Source organism: Serinus canaria, chromosome 1A, assembly GCF_022539315.1.
Source record: "Serinus canaria isolate serCan28SL12 chromosome 1A, serCan2020, whole genome shotgun sequence".
NCBI classification, from domain to species: Eukaryota; Metazoa; Chordata; class Aves; order Passeriformes; family Fringillidae; genus Serinus; species Serinus canaria.
The window spans coordinates 58,314,408-58,332,145 of record NC_066314.1 but is presented as its reverse complement, the minus strand read 5'-3'; the positions used below and the strand labels follow the sequence as shown (position 1 = coordinate 58,332,145).

The 17,738-nt window shown below is 37.6% G+C and overlaps 1 protein-coding gene across 1 annotated transcript in view; it reads left to right on the top strand.

The window, feature by feature from the left end:
* The window catches only part of BRAF (B-Raf proto-oncogene, serine/threonine kinase), an 83,124-nt gene that overhangs the window by 51,833 nt on the left and 13,553 nt on the right, over positions 1 to 17,738 (top strand). The window contains 12 exon segments of the mRNA XM_030237720.2: positions 1,287 to 1,446; positions 2,968 to 3,004; positions 7,205 to 7,294; positions 7,297 to 7,340; positions 8,027 to 8,144; positions 8,857 to 8,941; positions 10,325 to 10,501; positions 11,653 to 11,699; positions 12,154 to 12,272; positions 13,028 to 13,159; positions 15,793 to 15,927; positions 16,786 to 16,939. Coding sequence (XP_030093580.2) covers positions 1,287 to 1,446; positions 2,968 to 3,004; positions 7,205 to 7,294; positions 7,297 to 7,340; positions 8,027 to 8,144; positions 8,857 to 8,941; positions 10,325 to 10,501; positions 11,653 to 11,699; positions 12,154 to 12,272; positions 13,028 to 13,159; positions 15,793 to 15,927; positions 16,786 to 16,939 — 1,298 coding nt within the window.

Below are 17,738 nucleotides of genomic sequence, written 5' to 3'. Positions count from 1 at the left end.
AAAATGCCAAGATGTCCTATTGAAAATGTTAGTTTCCCCAAAGGTTTTTCAAGAGGCCAAGGAGTGTTGCTTACAGGAGGTGGCATCAGGACCTCTTGCTGCTGTATGCTGCTGTCGATTTTGTTTCTGAAGCTTCTCCCTGTGGACATTGTCTTTGTGGGCTTGATAATTAATTAATGAGTCATGGAATGACTGGAGGACTTCACTCCTCTTTTACAACTTAGAAAAAGAAACCAATTCTTAAAAACCTTTATCTATATTTTACCATAAGGTTTTCTTTGACAAATGGCAAATGTTTTCATTAGCCTTTTGCCTTACATCCATTAGATTGAATCATTAGGCTTAACAGTGACTGACCTTGACTAGGTTAAGAGATAATTGCCAGTTAATTGAATTTTAACAAAATTAATGGATAACCGAAGAAGTGACTTTCTGCCTTTTTACAAACAAAAACCCCAAGTATTTAGTTGTTTTGTCTTTTGAATATTCAATTCATTATACCATAATTATAGGCTATATCTACATTTATGACTGTCAGTGTTTGCATTTCTTCAGGAAGCTTGTTTGTGTATTCTGAAGACTTAACTTTTCAGTTATTACCTATTGCATTGTAGCACTGTAAATAACATTTGAAATATTGTGCTATTCAAAGTTTTTCTTAAAGGTTGAGGTTAAAGGGCGATGTGTTTATTTTTAGTAGCAATGATACAATGGCCATATTGTTTTTAGTATCAATAATCCATAATTATTAATCAATAATTAATAGGTTGAATGACCAGATGTAATTTTCACTCTTTCTTTGTTGAAAAATAATCCCATCCATAGATTTCGTTTTGTGACACTATCTGACTGTAACATTAATATGAGATGTTAAGCATTTTTAGTTCTCAGTTGGTGACCACTAAAATGAGTGTATTGCATTGACTCAGAGTTGACGAAACTTACCAGAGAAGAGTATCTTGCTATCTGCAATGCATGTTGGGCAACATGAGTTTTTCAGATCAGGATTTATTATTACTAGTTTGGCATTGTATGGTAGAGTTTTCTTTATTTTAACTCAGAACACTTCACAGCCATGTGATCAGGTAGTTGATGCAACAGGTAGTTGTTGCAATTGATCACAGGGGAGTAGAGACCATTCATTATGAATTGTTTTTATTCAGGGCTTTAGATCAGGTTTTTTGTTATGTATTATTATAGTTGAAAAGGACTTACCACATCCACTATGCAGTGTTTGAAGCCATTTGTAGACCTAAATCCTCTTTTTCCTTGACTTTGTTTCTCAGACCACCAATTCTCCCTAGTCCTTCTCCTTCAAAATCCATTCCAATCCCACAGCCCCTCCGACCAGCAGATGAAGACCATCGGAATCAATTTGGGCAACGCGACCGATCCTCCTCAGCTCCCAACGTCCACATCAATACAATCGAGCCAGTCAATATTGATGTGAGTACTCCTGACCATTGGATTAGCAATAGTGGATGTGATGTGTTCCTTGTAATATCAGTGTGTTGAATTCATTGAGTACACTATGTGCACTATGTTTCTAAGATAATCCTCAGTGATCTGCCAGAATACTCAAAGATCATTTATTTTTCGTTTTTTTAATAGATTATTTTTTGCTGTTGAGAGCTGTAAGAACACAATCCATTCTCTGAAAGCAGAACTGCCTTTTGACAGTTCTGTCCTTCTCATTTTCAAAGAAACATTCTGCCCTAAACAACTGCCTTCTTTTTTTTCTGCCATTAGTCCCAAGACTTATGCTGTAGCCGGTAACCACTCTTGCAAACCATTCTCTGTTAAACACATTGTTATGCAAGATAGAGACTTTTTAGTTTTTGTATTCCATGTAATAATTTTGGCATTGAAGGAAACTAAATAATTAAGCTGAGTTCACATATTCTGATAGTTCCTTAAGAGTTTAAGAGCCCAGTTTATGTTGTTCTTAGCATTCCTTTGGAGTGTTCAGAAACTGCTACATTAAGATTTTTTCCACAATTTTGCAATCTCTGGATGGTGAAATGTAACTAATAATAATGGTTGGTATTAGCATAAGGACAGTTAGGACCTTTCAAGATGTTGCCTTTTGCTAACTTTGCTAACATACAGAGTTCGTATTTTATCCTTAAATCTGCTCTCTAGAAATTAGTCATTTCTTGGGTGAGCAGTCTTGAAATCTGCCTGTACACTGAGGCACAAAATCAGTTTTGCATGTGAGCTGAGGGAAAGGTGAAATGTTAATTTGAAGAGTGTGGCTATGTAGGCATTTGCATGTGGAATATGGCAGTGATGCAGCTGAGGCATAGCCAGTGCTTTTGGCAAAGCACAGGTGCCTAAGGGAACAAATATAATTATGGAACAAGAAGGGAATAAATATAATAAAAGCTTTATTATAAAAATGGGCATACAGAAGCAAACTGCTAGAATTTTCTCCTTCTGTTTATAGAATCCTTAGTGTAGTTTGCTTTTAGCCTGGACACGTTGCAAAAGATAGTTTCAGCTCATAGAGGATTGCAAGTGAAGAAAGCCTTCTAGAGTTAGTCATTTCTGAGAAGAACAGTGTGCCTGACTATGCAAATCAGGTGTCTTGTTACAAGAAAAAACAAAGCAGGATTCATTTGACTGATGTACGTCAGTACAGAAAATTGATGTCCCAGGTTCTGATATAACAATTCAAACTATTTCTGCTACTGACCAGCTGTGTTTTTAAATCAATATTTTTTTGTCAAATCTCTTTTCGGTGGTGTACATTTCTCTTTACTGCAGAGAGATGCTGTTTTAAAGCAACCTAATTTTGAGAAGTGTAGTAGTTCTTTGAGTCATTGCTCTTAGTAAGTCAGGGTAGAAAACCACTTTTATTTCATGGGCAACACATGACACTATGAATTCACAAACTTATCAGTCTCAATTGATTCCAGAATGTTAATGTTAATTCCTAAATTAAACATGTTTTTTTAATTTTTATAGGACTTGATTAGAGACCAGAGTTTACGAGGAGAGGGAGGTAAGTAGCATTTAAACCAACTACTATGTTACTTTTAATTACACAACTGTTTTGTCCCTTCCAGTTATCGCACTTCCTTCTACAAAACACAGCCACAATGCAAAGTATGACTAGAACAAAAAAATGAATTTACATTTGCTTGTCCATGAACTTAGTATTTGTTTCACGAAGATTTGAGTCATTTGCTGGTCATTCTGGGAGTGGGGGAGACAGAAGGAGAAAAAGTTTTGAAGTAGTATCTAGTTTTTTTAGTTTTAAAATTACTTTTTTTACTCTTTCTCTCACCCACCCACCCACACACACACACACTTATTCACTCACATGGCTGCACACAGATACACTGCAACTTCCCAAACATTTTTATGCCTGTTGTTACCTTTTCACACGTGGAAACAACAGGGGTTTTCAGTGAAAACCATTGTGGTAGATGAGCCTTCCATAGGAACTGCTGCGTCCTAAAGCAGCTTGAAATACTCCGGTTCTTCTCCCCCTCTACCCCTGCTGAAGTTGCTGCTTTGCTGTACTGCATGCCTGTGCTACTCTTAGAAGCAGATTATTAGGTTCCTACACTGAAGCCAGGTCTTTTTATGTTTCCTTCAGTAACTCCCTGCCCTAATTCACAGTTAAGTCAGAATAGTGCCAGGGGGGTTATTTTTCTTCACGTGTTGTGCACGGGCCTCTTAAGTCACTTCTCCCACTGGTTGTCAAGGTCCTGAAGAGGGCATCTTATGTGCTGTATTTATTCCTATGAATATAAGAATAAAGGAGAAATATTGAAAATAGAGAAATACTAAGTAGGGCAGGCATATGACAGTTTTTCCAACTCCAAATCAGTAACACAATTGTCTCCATAACTTGCTTCAGCCATAAGTATGGGTCTGAATTGCCATAGTGCACCCTTTCCTATCTCAAAGGTTTTGTACTCTGGACTTTCACTCACTTTGTTTCTCCCATGCAAATCTGGTGTTTGGTAGGATGTGTTGTGTTTGATGGAGCTGTCTTTAATAATGCCAGCAATAGGCACTTTAAAGAAAAAAATTTCCTTTAACCCTGCTACTAATTGCAAATTGCCAGTTTAAGCTATTTTTTTGTATGTGTTGATAGGTGTGGCTCTCCAGAGTTTTGCCCATTTTGTCCAACATTTAAATGTTGTGCGATCATGTTGGTTTTAACTTTGGATCATAAACCGTCTGCTTGGCATCTGAAAGCAATTGGCTATTTCCAGTCCTGAAACAGTGTTCTTGGGAATTGACTTTTTTTCCTTCAAAGTGCAGAAGAAATCTATGATTAGGAGTCAAAGCATCCTAGTTATTTCCCATGACTTCTTTCATTTCTTCTATGTGTCTGTCTTTCTGTCTCTGCCTGCCCGTCTCTTTCTCTCTAACAGCCCCTTTGAACCAGCTGATGCGCTGTCTTCGGAAATACCAATCCCGGACTCCCAGTCCCCTCCTTCATTCTGTCCCCAGTGAAATAGTGTTTGATTTTGAGCCTGGCCCAGTGTTCAGAGGTAGTTGGGCTCTTCTTTCTTGTTTTCACCCAAACAAAATAAGTAAAACCACAGATGCTGTTTGTGCCTCACCCTCACACCGTGTGTATGTAAGTGTGTGAGTTTATCAAAACACCTCTGTTTTTTGCTTGGCCTGGCTGGAATGCTTTGAATGTGCTTTTCACACATACTCACTTTCACCTTTACACGCTTGAAAATGATTAAATGAAGTCTGACTTAAATCTTCAAAAGCAAGGAATTTCATGGTTGAGGTTTTTCTGTGGACCTTAACATAATCTTTCTAAACAAAGGGCATTGGATTGCATTGCAGTGATCTTAAATATAAAATTATCCTTAACTTAGAATTTCCTTGACTGTTCAGTTTAAGTCAGTTCAGTGCTATAACAGTCTTCTATATTTAATATTCTCTGTTTTGAAAAGTGATGTAGGAAATAAAATGTGAATTACAAACATTTCCATTGATATCTTGTTAGGTCTCAAGCTTTTCAAGTAATGTGTCATGTCAGCTTTCAACAAATACTTCATTTTGACAGTGTGCTAGTGACACCACACTGGGGCTCTGGATGGTTTTAGTAGTTTTTATTTAGTTAGTAAATTTGACTGAAAGAGTATTTTTGTCCCATACTATGTAAAATAAGACACTTAGATTTTCCTGTTATTGGCCGTGGGGGTAATTCAGGCCTTGAGCTGTCAATGGATCTGTTGTATTGCACAAAATCCCAAAAAACTCTGTGGGATTTCGTATGCTGGAGGAACCAACTATTGAGTAATAGCATGACATGTTCATACTTTTGTCTCTACATAATATGTGTAGAAATGGTTCAGTGCATGTAGTGTGGTTTTCAAATGCTACCATCTTGGCTGTTTCAAAGACTCTTGTTTCAGAATATATCAAGAGCAGTTCACCTTTTGAACTTCTGAGTAAAAGATCTTCCAGAAGTCCTTGTAAGAAGTCAGGTGTTCTCAACAAGCAAACTGCAGAATGAAATATGTTACATACTGCTTCAGAGTCCAAGCTATTGACTTAAATCCAGCATTATCTGAAGTATTCTACTCTAATAACTTGAAAACAGGCCATCTGGTATTATTATGAACAGATTAACTACAGTGTTCTTCCATGTGCTGGAAGCATTTTTGGTGAAGGGTGAACATTGTACTAGTGTTCCCATATTGCAGTATTAAAATTTAAATAGGAGATTTTAGTTTCTTCAAAGAAAATGCATCCCAGATCTTTGCTATTGCAGAGGAAATCTGTAGCCCAATAAACTTCTGGAAAATTGCTCATGTTCTGGGAACATCATACATTTGATTCCATGTATGTTTGATTTCAGATGAATCATGTAGTAAATAAATGACAACATAGTGGCCATAACATGAACACAAGTCCATCCTTCAGGTCACTGGCTTCCAATTGCTTATAAATGTAGTTAGGGTGCACAATAGACATCATTATTGTTACTTTAGTATGTGGGACAGTTTACAGATGATATGTCCCATTTTGTGCCTCTTGGTATGTATTTTTGTGCATCCACTTCCAAGTGCATAGATTTTAGCTTAGTGAGTCCAGTGATGGACATATAGTCTGATAAACTAGCATGCACTGAGTGACTGAACTTAAGCATCAGTTTAAAAAATCACTAAGTCCTTGCTGCCATTAGGAGACACTTCTTGCTTAAGAGGGGAGCTTCTAAGAGAATATGAGGAGTATTGTCTTCCACCACTCCCCAGAGCAATGATGTGAGGGAAGGCATTGGAATGTTAGAGGTCTTGTTCAATGACATACATTGTTTAGCAAAGCAGCATAAATTTAATTAACAGTTGACCCTATTTTATGTCCTTTGCATTGGAAGGGTCAGCATAACCTTGTTAGGAATAATTGTGATGTATTTTAAAAAGCAGTGTCTAGGTGAAGTGCTCTATTTGAAAAGGGCCACTGGGGCTCTGAAACAGCTCTCTCAGTAAGGTTTTCCTGCATAGATTTGTTTAGATAACCTACAGGCCACAGAAATACTATTCTTTTTGTGTTTCCTAGAATATGCTTCAATTAGCTAAAAAAAGTACTTGTGCTTTTTTAATCCTTGCTAAAGTCTAATATTTATTTTTTAATAATAGTTCTCTGCTAACAGATAGCTTTAAAACAGCCAAATGATTTTCAGGTGGCACTTGGAGACTCAACCAGAAAACATTTCAGTTATTTGCATTTAGTATATTTTGATTCTGAAGTACAGTAGTTCAGCTATTTGTTGGGTTCCTAAAAGCTTAGCTACAAGAAATATCAGAGGTAGATGCTGCTAACTAAAATGCTACTGTTCTTCTCAAAGAAACTGATGGAACTTTAAAAATACATCTTAAAGGATGTTTTTCTTACTTAAAAAGACATTGTCTTTTTGTAAATTCATGAACAAGAGAGTGGAGATTATATCAAATATATATAAATCTACACAGGGATGTTATATCAAATATATAGAAATCGATGCAGGGATGTTTGCTATAGATTTGTCTTCTCCTGAAATCTCAGACATGAGTACTAATGTAATATTAGAACAATACTCTTGTATATGTTTGTTCTCTCTTAACATTCACATTGATGTTTAGAGATAGATACATCTTAAGCACAGTTCTTGCACCTAATATCAATAAATTCTTGTAAGGTGGATTCTTACAGATCAAACTATCCTATTTCTGAAATTTAGGCTCAGCTGCAGGCTTGTCTGCAACACCTCCTGCTTCTTTGCCTGGGTCACTAACCAATGTGAAAGCATTACAGAAATCACCAGGACCCCAACGGAAAGGAAATCATCCTCATCCTCAGAAGACAGAAATCGAATGGTAAGGGAAAGATCAGCTGTTTCCTTTTGTAGAATTATTACACAACCATATTCTTCTCACTTTTCTTTCATCCAAGTTCTATAAATTATTTTGAAGATGAATATGGCAATGATCAAGGACTTGAAAACGATAAATAATAGAGTGGGATAACCCACTTTATATCCATAAATAATTGTGGGACTGCTATATAAATAATTTAAATAATTGACTAAACTCACTTTTACTGGTGTGACTCATATTGTAATGCCACTTTCCCTTCATGTAACAGCTTAACTTTTCCCGCCCTGATTCATAAACTTTGAAAGTAACAAATGTATGTAACAAATTTTTATGTAACAATACATGAAAACATAAAAACATCCACTTTTTAAAAAAATTCACAGTTTGGTATTATGATTAACAATTGAAAATCAAATACTACCTTCTTTGTAGTAAGTATTTTTTAATATTTTTCTGGTTTTAACACTGCCAGAATGCTGTTGCAAATGTTTCATGCCAGGTAATAATTTGGCACACCTGTGAGCTAAGGTTTTGTGTAGGGCTAAGTTGAGAAGTCAAAAGACAAAGAAAAAGAACATTTTTTTAGGACATTATTGATGGTGAGAATTTTTTAACAAAGGAGCTGTTTTTAGAGACATTAATGCACTTGTTTTCTTCCTTTTTATTGTTTTTGCATGTATATAAAGAAAACTCTTGGTCGACGGGATTCAAGTGATGATTGGGAGATACCAGATGGACAGATCACAGTTGGACAAAGGATAGGATCTGGATCATTTGGAACAGTCTACAAAGGAAAGTGGCATGGTATGTGGCCATGATGGCAAACAGCTGTTCTTGAGGAGGTCACATTGCCTGCCAGGGCACACCCAGCTGGACAGCAGCTTCCCAGAAACACACCTGGGGTTCTGGTGGGCACCAGGCCGAGCCAGCAGTGTGTCCATGCCACAGAGAGGGAGGGATGGGATCCTGGGCTGCACTAGGCATTACCAGCAGGTTGAGGGAGGCAATCCTTCTCCTCAGCACTGGTGATGCCATACCTGGAAAGCTGGGCCCAGTTCTGGGCTCCACTGAGCAAGAGAGATGTGGACATAATGAGGAGACCATATGGGGAGATCTGCAGTGAAGGGCAGTAAATAGGAGTTTTAAATTAATAAGTAGTGTGCTAAATAACTAGTGTAAGAAATTCATATTGCTTGGAAACTCAACTCTTGCAGGTTCTTCTGAACTGAGAAATTATTAGGGTAAAGATGAAGCATTAGGAAGGCAGAAGTATGCCTCTTGATGAATGAGGATTTCAAATGGGTATTTTTAATAGCTTTGGCCTGGCTGTGATTTCTCAGAGTAAAGTAAGAATAGTATTTCTACATTTTACTGAATATTGACTTACTTTAAAATTGTAGTGATTTATTTCATGTAAGCTAAAAAAACAGTGTATCCCAAAATTTCTGATGCTCTGTACAGCATTCTCTCAAGAGAGGAATATCAATGGCGCTTACTAAAAATTGCTGTTTTAAAGGTGATGTGGCAGTGAAAATGTTGAATGTTACGGCACCTACACCTCAACAGTTACAGGCTTTCAAAAACGAAGTAGGAGTGCTCAGGTAAGAATATTTTTAATGGCATGAAATAATGTGTGTAAATTTGTGCTTCATTAATCACTGAATTTTTAGATCTCCATTGGAACACATTGGTCTCACTCCTACGTGATGATACTTAAGCAGAAAAAATAACCATTTAAAAATATATCTTAGTACCCATTGTATGTGTTAGTCTGCACACCTATGTTGTATGTCCAAGCTCTCAGAACTAGTTTTTGCCAATGTACTATCCCTAGGGCACAGTCAAGCCTAACTGTGAGCTGTAGACCTTTCTTTCCTCTCATTCACATTTTGCAATTGAAGGAGAACATGACTAATGGTTTTTCAGCTGCAGTCCTGCCCATATTATCTGGTGTTTAATAGTTTATGTTCAGTAACATTAATTTCTCTGAGTTTTTTTTTAAATATAATTCTTATAAAGTAATTTCATTATTTCTTTTTCTCATGTCTATTGCTTCTACTACCTCAGAGGAGGTATTTGTTTTGGGTTCAGCTCTTAAACAAAGATCCATCAGCATGACATGATAGAATATATATTGTGAAGAAACATTAAATCAAAGTACAGTCTGGAGCAGTGGTGAGCATAATTGTGTTTTAAGAAACAAATTAGCAGGAAGGTTTTTGTCCCTAGAAACCTGATGCGTTGAGCTGGGCACCTATGCTGTGGAAACATCCCAAATAAGCTACAGGGAGAAAAGGAAAGGTTAGCCTTTTACCCTAGGAAAACACTAAGCTCATAGTTGTGGAAGTATAGGCTTTCTGGTGTGTGCTACTTACATATCTCTTCATTTTCTTGACAGAATTATGACAGAACTGAATTAAATCAAACATCTTAGTCCAGTTTTCTGCTGGTAGTCCCCTTGATGGAGCCCAGCCTGTTTGATACATAGTTACTTGTTCTATCCTTTGACTAGACGAGGCAGATTTACCTATTGTTGTGCTTTCTCCATTAGAATTCCTCTTTACTTAACTTTGTGGTAGGATTTGCAAGAAACTGTTTATTTTTTTGTTCTTCAGCAGTTACTCTCAGCATCACATGACAAATTCTTGAACCTGAAAAAGGCACAGTCACATAGCATAGCACTGTCCTAGCCCACATTGCTGCAAGGACAAAGGCTCACACTCTGGCATCCCATGTTATTTTTTTAATAAAAGAAAACATAAAAGAGCTCTGACATTTTTCAGTTACTCCAGAGTAGTCATTCCATTTTAGTATGATGAGAAAGGCTAACTTGAGGGATAGTTCATTAAATTAACCCTGCAAGAGGTTATCATAGTAAAAGTTAAGATTGACCAAACACCTTCTGTTTGGAAATATATATGTAGACTGTGGTAGATCTGAGTTTTCCTGATTTCTTGACCTGATTCTTATGTTTTTGTAAACAGGAAAACACGACATGTGAATATCCTGCTTTTCATGGGTTATTCAACAAAACCCCAGTTGGCTATTGTTACACAATGGTGTGAAGGGTCCAGTTTGTATCACCATCTACACATCATTGAGACCAAATTTGAAATGATCAAGCTAATTGATATTGCACGACAGACTGCACAAGGCATGGAGTAAGTACTGAATTACTTGTCTGCAAATGAGCACTGGGGCGGTGTTTACTTATCCCCTCCACACTCTGGCTGACATTGGCAAATAAGGCCAGCACTCTCCTCACTTTGCTGAGCCCAGGGTCCTGTCTCAATCATCAAAGCATTCAGTGAAAGTATCAGAGCTCTCTGAATAACAGGTTTCAACATGTGAAGAGAACATCCCTATTTTGTTCTAAGGATTGTAAATAATCCTTACTCCCGTAGAGGGCCATCGAGTTAGAATTTACCAAACTAGCCAAATATTGTGTGTCAAAATCAGAACACTGCTTTAAGACCAGAGAAATTGCACTTCAGCTGAAAAACCACTATGATGATTGCAGTTTATTGTGCCATTTTTTCTACTCAGTATTCCATTACATTTTCAGTCAAGAGGCGTGGAGGTGTTTGCAGGAACCAGCCTTAGCCTTCTGTTAGCCTGTGCATCTCCCCAGGCTCCATCTGTAGGTAGGGGAGATGCAGAAGCTCTTTTGTGAACACGATTCAAAGCAGAGACACAAACTGGGGCTTTTCCAGCAGTTTTATGCCAATCTCATTGACTGAACAAAGAGCCATGGGAGACTAATTCAGTCTGGATCTGCTGTGGGGCAAGTGCTTTCCTCTGTGTTCCCTGCCATCTGTTTATCCAGGCTGCAATCAGGGGATCTTTTTTCCACTCCTCTACTAAAAAGCAGTCAGTGTACCCGAGTACACATTGAGACTGGAAAGCACATTTAGCTCCTGCAATTTAGAAACACCTTATCTAAAGCTGTGACTAACTCACAAAGTCTTGATGGTCCCCATTAAGGCTGGGAGGCAGAAATTTCAGCACAGAATTGCACGAAAAAAACTAATGAAGTTCTTTTTACTGTGAATATTGAGTAAGAATTGAAAAGCAGAATTTGGAGCATATTTGTTATTCAGCAGCACCATCAGATTTGAGCTGGAAGTCTAAGCTTTATTTTATTTTTTCCTGTGAATGTTGCAGAAACTGTCATGGGTAACTGAAGTTTGACTGCCTGCATAAATGTGCAGTTTGAATGTCAACATAATTTGTTTCAATAGTACAGTGAATTTTGAGTTGTTGATTGGTGAAGTATTATCTAACCCACCTAATCTGTGATATTCCTTTTCAGTTATTTGCATGCCAAGTCAATCATCCACAGAGACCTCAAGAGTAATAGTATCCTTTCCCAGAGATGTAATTTTAGAAGGTGAAAGCATTCCTGGTTTTTGTTTTTTGTTTTTTTCTGCCAGAAATTAACTTACTGGTATGAAAAGCTGTTCATGTGTGAATATTTGGTGTCACAAAGACTTTTTGCATCCTTTGGTTTCTTCATGTAATGAAGGATTATGTGAGTTGGCTCATGGAACATTTTCAGCTTTTGTCATATTTGGCACTTCATGAAAGCCACCTGGCCATAGTCTGTTCAGCAGTGACCCAGTCATTACTTACATAACCCTTACCTACCATAATTCACCTTGCTGGCTACATAAAACCTGTGTGATGTGGCACCCTTCTTCAATGATGCTGAATAGTTAAAACTGTCACATGTTGCAAATTGGTTGCTGTTCATTGTTCTTTTAGGACAGGACCAGCACTGCTTGTCTGTTTTTCCTTAACATTCCCCCCTTAGATATTTTTCTTCATGAAGACCTCACAGTAAAAATAGGTGATTTTGGTCTAGCTACAGTGAAATCACGGTGGAGTGGATCCCAACAGTTTGAACAGTTGTCTGGTTCCATTCTATGGATGGTAAGCAAGGGGGAAGTAGTGAGCTTGTTTTAAAAAATTCATTTACCTTTGGCCTAACTTCCTGCTCCTATCCCTCTGGCACACTGACTTATAAAAGCTGGCTTAAGCTGGAAAAGACAAGCAGTAATATGAATTAGTAAATGAATGTTTTTCAATTCTTCTTTAAGCATGTGTTTTCCAGTAGTCAGCTGTAAAACTTTAGTGTCTCCATCTTTTATTCTGAGGTTTATAATGAAATGAAAATAGTGGCTAAGGAAAATGAATCAGTAATTAATTATTATAATTAATCTAGGGTTGAGGAGAAGGTGAGAAAAGCCTTGCAAAACATCCTGCAAAACAGTAGAGGAACTAGCTCAGGAAAAAGTAAGATGCTCTTAAGTTTTAAAGATTCAAGAAGAGTTGCTTCATATTGCAATCTCCTGTGCAACTCCACTTCTTCTTTTTCTCCCTGGAAAAGCTTAAAGCTCTGTTAGCTGGCATTATTTTCAATGTGATTAGAATTCTAGTTTCAAAATACATTCTCAGCTTGGCCAAGGTAATTTTGCTATGTCATAGAGGAATAAAAGGGATCACCAAGCTGAAATGAAGTAATGAATTTTGAGATTCATGTCAGCGTCCACTCTATATTAGGACCCAGTAACACCTGAAGGCAAGAGTGGGCCTGTACCCTGGACAAGTCCATGTTTTGTTCCTGGTAGGTGAGGTGCAGCACAATGGAGAGAAATAAAAGCTAATCCTTGCCTTTTCTGATACAGGCACCAGAAGTTATTAGGATGCAAGATAAAAACCCATATAGTTTTCAGTCGGATGTGTATGCATTTGGGATTGTTCTCTATGAATTGATGACTGGACAGTTGCCATACTCCAACATCAACAACAGGGACCAGGTAAGGGGAGGCACTGGCTTCAGTCAAGTGTGGTCTGAAACAGAGATTGATTCAGACTTGGGTGATCAACTTTCTGATGTTCTGTGTTTCATGTTTCTGATTCTCATGCTGTAAGATGACATTCCTGCATTTTCCAGATCTGCCTCAGCCACACAGCAACAATTTACTTAATTCTCTTGAGGTATTTTTTGTGTTCTTTTTATTTTAAATATCGATTTTCAGTTTCCTGACTGGTTGCCAGGATACTTATTAGGAAGAGAGCAGGATTACTTAATAGTAATCTAGTTTAGAATAGTTCTGCAAAGGCAAAATGATCCCCCATATGTGTGTTCAGTTATTATTCTCGTTCCCCCCACCCCTCCACTTGCAGTGAATAATAAATAGTGCAGCTACAGGACTGACAAAACAGAAGAGCAGTCATCTCACTGAGTGTTTTATATTCAATTCAACTTTGAGAGAGCATGCACCATCTAACTGAATTGCAAGATAGCAGCATTTTTCAAATCCTGCTTGTTGGACAATATAACTTCCCATAGTCTGGGGATCCTATGAGAAGATTACTTAATTGTGAACAAATATTCCATACATCTTAATGATCCCACACACTGTAATACATCTTCATGGGCCAGGTACATGAGGGAAGGCACACCTGATTCATTATTTCTGTCTTACCTGAAAGTAGCATCTGTGCATCAGGATCTTTGATGTAAACTATTCTGTGTCTGAGCAGTGATGTATTTGTTGCTTCTGTGTCCTCATCCCTTGTTTTTTCACTGTCAGTACTTGAGAATTGAAACCATAGCAACATTCATCTGTGAATGCCATTTTATAAGGCTGCTTCCCTATCTGCCAGAACACTTCATCCCAATTCATCAAATTTGGAGTGACTCCTTTTTAGTTTTCTTTTTCTTTTTTATCATTTTGGTTTTGCCTTTAATGTCTGGATTCCTGGCCAGATGGATCCAGCCTTCTAAAAACAGTATTTGGCCTTGTTTAGCTTTTACCTTTTGAGGTTTCAAAGATGAACCCAGTGATGTGGGTGCTTACAATGAAGTGCTGAAACAAATTTTAAAATGCAAGTGAAGCCAATATATGTCATCTGATGTCTTGAATTTTGTCACTCCTTGTCTATTATATGAAAAGTTGCAAATATTTCTCACTTTCTGGTGCATTTACATCAGCTACTGTGACACAACCAAGATTCTTAGTGAACAAAGTGTCATTCTTGTTATACCTCAGAGTGTTTCACTTCAACAGATTTTTCTAGACTGTTCTTGTAGTGATACTGTCTTTTCTCTAGTCTAAGATAAAAGATTAGCCCCTATATTATTTGTAAAGAAATTATTTGAAACATAAAGAGTAATGAATTTTGAATAATTTCAACTTGTGCCATTACTTAGGAAATACCAACTGCTAGATAATGGGAAATCTGATTGCGGCAGAGGTAAGGGATGCAGTACACGATTCTCTACTACAAAATCCTGCTCAGCACATGGGGATTTCTAAAGGAGCCATATGGGAGTTTTCTGTTCTTCCGTGATGCCAACACAGATGTGACTGAAGCCGAGTTAAAAAAGGACTAGGATTGTGTTAGTATAAATAACATGTATAGCATGCTTGAGATGTGAGGGTTTTCTGCTGGTTTTTTTTTCTTCCCAGTGTCAAGATATGAAATAGTTACACTTCATTAGAGAGAAGGTGTGATAAAGCCGCTGGGTTGTCTGAGTTCTCAGAAAAGGCAGTGATTACTGCTGCAGCATGAATGGATCTTTGATTAGCTGGTTTGGAAGTGCTTTTTAGTGTTAGTGCTACTGCAGTACTCAGACCACATTGCAAATGACCTTGGCCTGACATGATGATGTTTGATGGATTTTTATATATACAAGAGATGATTAATCATATTTGTTTTGTTTTCCTGCTTCCTACCAGTTTACTTGGTTTTATGCTGAAGTTTTGTCCTTAGGGGAAATATAAGCCTCCCATGTTGAAAGAATTACTGTAAAAATACCAAGCCTGTCTGTCTCCTCTTCTACAGAGAAGAGGGAGTTTTTCTATTTGTTTTGAGGTGTTTTTTTCTTTTTTTATTTTTGTGGGAGTGGGGGTGGTGGTCAGATGTCAAGAATAAGCTTATGTGTTGGAAAAGTATGTGACAGAATCAATACTCAGAAGGTAAAGGGTTTTAATAGCCAAAGGTCGTGTGTTTCTTAAAATACCTTTCAATGTGAGGTTGTTGTTGATTTGTAATATAAAACAGACTATTTCTTTTTACAGAATTTTTATTTTTAGACATTCTGTTCCTGCCACAGAGTTGCTTGTTCTTGTTTTTGTCTGTTTTTGACACCGAAGAACCATTCATTAGATGGTTATTGCTATAAATGGTAACCATTTACTAGTGTTCAAGTTCCACAGAAATCTCTCTGAGGAGGAGGAAAGATCTAATTTTTTTCTCTGTACTGAATAGGTTAGCAAGCATTACTCTAAGAAATTTGTCAATTTTAATATCAGATAATGTTTCCTGGGAGCAGAAAGCTTGTTGCTGCAACCAAAATAGTCTAGCAAAATGTTCACCTTTTGTGACTCTTTATTTTATCAATTCAGCTTCTTCCTTTCATCTTTTTTCCTCTTATATAAAGATAATTTTCATGGTGGGACGAGGATACCTATCTCCAGACCTCAGCAAAGTGCGGAGCAACTGTCCCAAAGCTATGAAGAGACTAATGGCAGAATGCTTAAAAAAGAAAAGAGATGAGAGACCCCTTTTTCCACAGGTGAGAAATGTCCCTCTTTAGCTCTCAACAGACTTTACAATTCAAAGTTGTGAACTGGCCAGTTCCAATTTTTTTTGATTAGTGCTATGGCAGGGTATCATAAGAGACTAGTTCAGTACCTGGTTAGTTCTGTTTAAATAGAAATGTTGATTTTCATTTCAAAACACAGGTATTAAAATGACCTGTGTATTTGGAAAAGTATTTACATGTTGGAGAAAGTTTCAGCTGGGAGATAATGAAAGTAATAGTTACAGTTAGACACACAAATTAGTACTTGGTAAATGTACTCAGAAATGTTTACACTGCCCTCCTTGTTCTCCCCCAAGCTTTGAGAAGGGAAACAGATAGTTTTGCCACAGAGCTTGATTTCATCGTGCCTGCTGAGGAAGGTTTGGGTTCAAACAACTTGAGGGGGAGGAGGGCAAAAATCTTGATGATTTTTTTTTTTTTCCTGTTTTGAATGTAACCAAGTTGTTTTCAAAAGATAAGGAGCTCCCCCTGCTGACTTTTTGGTAAATGTTATTAAGTAAAATGCTGGCAGAGCTGGATTTCTTTGCAGCAATGGCAGATACAGGTACTAGAGCATAGACAAGGAGTCCAATAAAAAGCAAGTGTTTTCACTGTGCTTAGAGGGAATCAGTGTGCCCTTAAAAAGGGGAAAATTCCTCAACTGTCATTTTCAGCTTCCTTAGGATATAAGCATAAGAGTGCAGTGCAGTAAGCTATATTTTAAAAATCCTTTTTTTTTAAGATGTATTTAAATATTTTTCTGTAGTTAATTCATATTGTGCCTTTGATTTTAAGAGAGAGTCACAGCTTGGGAACAGCAAGTTTGATCATGTATGTTCTATGTTTTAGATCCTTGCCTCCATTGAGCTCCTGGCCCGGTCATTGCCAAAAATTCACCGCAGTGCATCTGAGCCCTCGTTGAACCGGGCTGGCTTCCAGACAGAGGATTTTAGTCTATATGCTTGTGCTTCTCCAAAAACACCCATCCAGGCAGGGGGATACGGTGGGTTTCCAGTGCACTGAACCCAAATGTGAAAGCATGTGCCTGTGTGTCTGTGTGCTGGTGTGTCCTGTGGGTGCCAGGTGTTTGTTCTCAGTTCCTACCAGCTCCGATTGTAAGGGTTACTGAGGGAACAAAGGCTCACTTCCTACCAGTGGGCACTGAGTATTCCCAGCACAGTCTGTGTTGGTGACTAGTGCTCTGGGAACAGCTGGCACAAGAAGAACTGTGATGTCATGTAAGAGACATGGGAAAAGTGACTTCAAAACAAGCAAAAATCTTGATAAGGTCATCGGGTGTCATTTTTGCCTAGTTTATTGCTTGAAATTAGTTACTCAGGAGTGTATTTGATTTGAATCTACTCAAGCTGTGGTTGTCTGTTGTTTTGGGGGTTTTTCTGGGTTTTTTTTACTTCATTTAAGGTCATTATATTTGAGCAAGAAGCTTTAGATTCTTCATTTGGTTAGGCTATTCGTATGGAAAACACTTAGAAAGATAAACTTAGCTTCAAGGCTGAACACAGTCCAAACTTTGTTGTGATCAGCAGAAGTGAGCAGATACAACACAGAATCCAAAGAAAGCCCTGAATAACGTATGACTCATATCTTGAAAGTGGAAGTTTAAATTAGTACTGTTTAGGGAACATCTCTCGTACAGAAGAGTGGTGAATGGGGTTTTTTATGTTACATTTTTTTTCTAAATATTCTGACCTGATATAGTTTACACCATCTCCAAATGTTCTCTTACAATGCAACACAGAAGAAATTCTGAATATGGTTTTGCCAAGCTGCAAGGCTATTAC